The sequence below is a fragment of the Limulus polyphemus genome, unplaced genomic scaffold (genome assembly GCF_000517525.1).
Source record: "Limulus polyphemus unplaced genomic scaffold, Limulus_polyphemus-2.1.2 Scaffold19, whole genome shotgun sequence".
Taxonomy (NCBI): domain Eukaryota; kingdom Metazoa; phylum Arthropoda; class Merostomata; order Xiphosura; family Limulidae; genus Limulus; species Limulus polyphemus.
This window is the reverse complement of record NW_013665629.1, coordinates 669846-673338: the sequence shown is the minus strand read 5'-3', so window position 1 is coordinate 673338 and position 3493 is coordinate 669846. Positions and strand designations below refer to the sequence as shown.

General features: G+C 31.0%; 1 protein-coding gene across 1 annotated transcript in view; it reads left to right on the top strand.

The window, feature by feature from the left end:
• Positions 1-3493, top strand: part of LOC106457828 (nephrin-like) — a 120308-nt gene that overhangs the window by 94847 nt on the left and 21968 nt on the right. The window contains exons 8-9 of the mRNA XM_022384092.1: positions 535-746; positions 3026-3113. Of these exons, the coding sequence (XP_022239800.1) occupies positions 535-746; positions 3026-3113 (300 nt within the window). The remainder of the gene's footprint in view (positions 1-534; positions 747-3025; positions 3114-3493) is intronic.

Genomic DNA, 3493 nt, shown 5'->3' with positions numbered 1-3493 from the left:
ATTCAAAAACACTCTACCATTTCTTACTGTCTACCTTAAGTAATAAAGGATAATGCCTGTGGTCATTGCACCAAAATGCGTTGAGGATATTCCATCTATAAGGTAAGATCCGAACGTTGTTGAAAAACTTGCCAGCAACTAAGAAGAATCAGTTAAGGGTTAGGAGTTGAGCGCTTGAACCCACAACACCTCAACTCCGACGACCTTTCGTCGTCTGCAGCCAGTTGTGGGAAGGCAGTAACCCATAATACTTAGAAATCATTTTAATATAGAATTAGACCAACCCGATAAAAATTTGATACAAAATTCTACAAAGTAAAACACCCAACCTCCCCCTTTTATTTGATGTTAACCAAAATAAGAGACCCTATGCGGTGGAGAATATTTCTTCCATAAGATTTTATTAACTGTATTTAATGTAAGACGTAAGTCTTATAATAATTAATAATGACAATTCTGGGATTTTAGAATATTGATAGCTCATAAAAATGATTCTGTATTTGTTGCTCACTGTAACTATAATAACTGTTCCAGTTCCACCAACGCAAGTTACGATAAAAGGACCTAAAGAGGGGAAACGGGGCGATAATGTAACCCTGAGTTGTGTAGCAGGACCCAGCAATCCAGCAGCTAAGTTGTCATGGATTGTCGATGGAAGACCTGTAATTTCCCCCGAAGTTTCCACCGAGACTTCAGACGGAGGCTGGATAACCACATCTAGGATACTCATTAGGTTGGCATGGCAGGTAATATAAACACAGTCTAAACATAATGATTTGTAAATAAGCTGAACAATAAAATTCTAAAGAGCATCGCCTACTTTCTCAGGTTTATGTACTTTTTAATATACGGTGAAAAATAACCAAGCTGAACAATTGTATTACACAACTAGAAGAACAGTCTTCTTGGAATTAACACAACTTTAGATATTTAATTCTAATTTGAATAAAATAAATATGTATCATATAGCAAAATATCCTGATATATATTTTGTATGTGCATAATCATATAGAACATTTTTGTATTAAGTATGCACTGTTACGTTGTTAAGACTAATTTATGGTTTCAGTACTTTCAGTTTGCGTAATCACAGTAAACAAAGTGCCTAAGTCTTGAATTAACTTTCATGTCATATTTCAAATTATTCTTTGCTTTCTTAATCATATATTCAACAGTATAATGCCAAATAATGTTCCTTTCTATTGGATGGAAGTGAATACAGGTTATCCTCACTATCTTAGTCAAAGTTTATATCCACTTATTATTAACTGGGAAATTCAATAGTTTATTAGCATTGTGTACTTATACCTCAGAGAGTAAAAAAATTCAGCCTTTCATTCCCGGTGTTTACAATGCTTAGATTAGGCTAGAAGGTGTGATAAAACGTAGTAGTAATAAGGTTCAGATGATTCTTAAAGGTTTAAGCCCAAACGTTCACAAATAATTTTCCTGTTTCATTTCTTTGTTGTACGGAATTGGCAATAGACTGTTTCGTTCCTCAGAAAAGCTCGTAAATTAACTTAACTACAGGAAAATAAAAGTGAGTTTTATTACCATGTATAAGAATCAGGCGGTAGTTGAAGTACTGAAGTATGGAATAGCTATACAATTGGTAGCTTGTCATAGATCTCAGTAGGGAAAACTTGAGAAAACATTAGTTTCAAGGGTGTTTATACAGAGTCTAAAACTCCAAAATGAAAGCACAACATTTCCATTTAGCCGAAAGCTGATAAAGATCATAATAAAGATTAAGACAATAAATCATCTAAAATCATGTGGTTTCTACTATAACAGTTAGCCATACTTAGTGACTTGTAGGGAAAAAAACAACACACGCACTCACATTTCGACAAGATAGATATATCAGTTAAGCAAATGATTAATTCGAGACATGAATGGTATGGTTTTTGTTAGTTTATATTAAATTGTAAAATCTAAGTTATCCAAAAACTGTACTTGTTTACTTTACAGCACTTTCTAAGTTTTTCGACTATCAAGAGAGATGACTTATAACATTTAGGTATGATATGTAAATGTGGGCGCACACATACTCAGTGCTGATATTTTTACTAGTATTTCATTTCATGATTCTAAATTATATTTATTTGAATCTTGTTTCATAAACAGTAATATTCATCATTGAAATGACAGTAAAATATTTATCAGGATTATGATCTAAAACCGTTTTACTGGAGAAATATTTGTTTATACAATCCATTCTTGATGTTGTTGTTTTTCTGCGAAAGAGGGCTTGATGCTTTCCATCTAACTATATATCTGATTTTTTCCTTTCCTTTTGTTTCGCAGACTGTACTACATTTATTAGATCACACTTAAAGGAGATTTTGCAGTCATGCAGATTGTTTAAGACAGGTTTTATTCAGTCTTCTTCTTCTTAACGACCTTAATCCCAACTAGTTTAGAGTCAACTGGTATTTTTTTTTGTACGCCAAGAATTTTTACAGCCAGTTAGCCGGTCCAGAAGACAACCATCTAGTACGAGCATTTTGGATAATGAGGATTCGAACTCTCGATCCTAATATTATGAGTTAAGTGCCCCTAACCAGCAGGCCATTCCAGGCCCACATTGCTTATTAAGTAATGGCAGGTAATGTTATTACAAAGCATTATAATTATAGATATTGGTGCTATCCCACACCCTACAAGATTTTAAAAGTTCAGAAAACAGCTATAATTGAATAGAAAAAAAAAATTATGAATAACGTTTCGCCACTGTTAACGTGCCATCACATTAAAAGTGGCGAAACGTTGTTTTTAATTGATATATATTTTCTATTTCATTTTAGTTGTTTTCTGAACTTTTATAATTATAAATCATGGAAATTTACAAGATCGGAACACAACAGAAACATACGTGAAGACGAATATACAAACAAGTTTTATTTTTATAAAGTAAATTTTTATCCTTTACAATCAAATAAAAAATTCTATATAACATTTTATATGGAACTTGTATAAATGAAGTTAACTACATTTTGTATACATATGTATAATTTTTCCTCAGGAAATCAAAAAGATATCACTGTCCTGTTACGCCATCAATGAAGCTATTGGAAACAGTGTTTCACAGACGACTTTGCTCAATATAATATGTATGTAAGACAATATTCATGTAACTTATTTTATTTTCATTAAATAAGTTATTACAATCAAGAAGGGAAAGTTTTTACTAAGTTCATTCACTCCATATATAGTTGTAGCCAACTTTTTGAACTTATTAATGCTTCAATATTTATTTTTAGACTACATGCTTGTATTTTCTTTAAATATCATCTAAGATATGTTAATACAGATATCATGCTTTACTTTCTTTAATAGTTAATATATAACTGTTATGAATATATGCTTATATATATATAACTATTATCAACATATGCTTATACATATGTATATATAACTATTATCAATATATGCTTATACATATATATATAACTATTTTTAATATATGGTTATATATATATATATATATAAC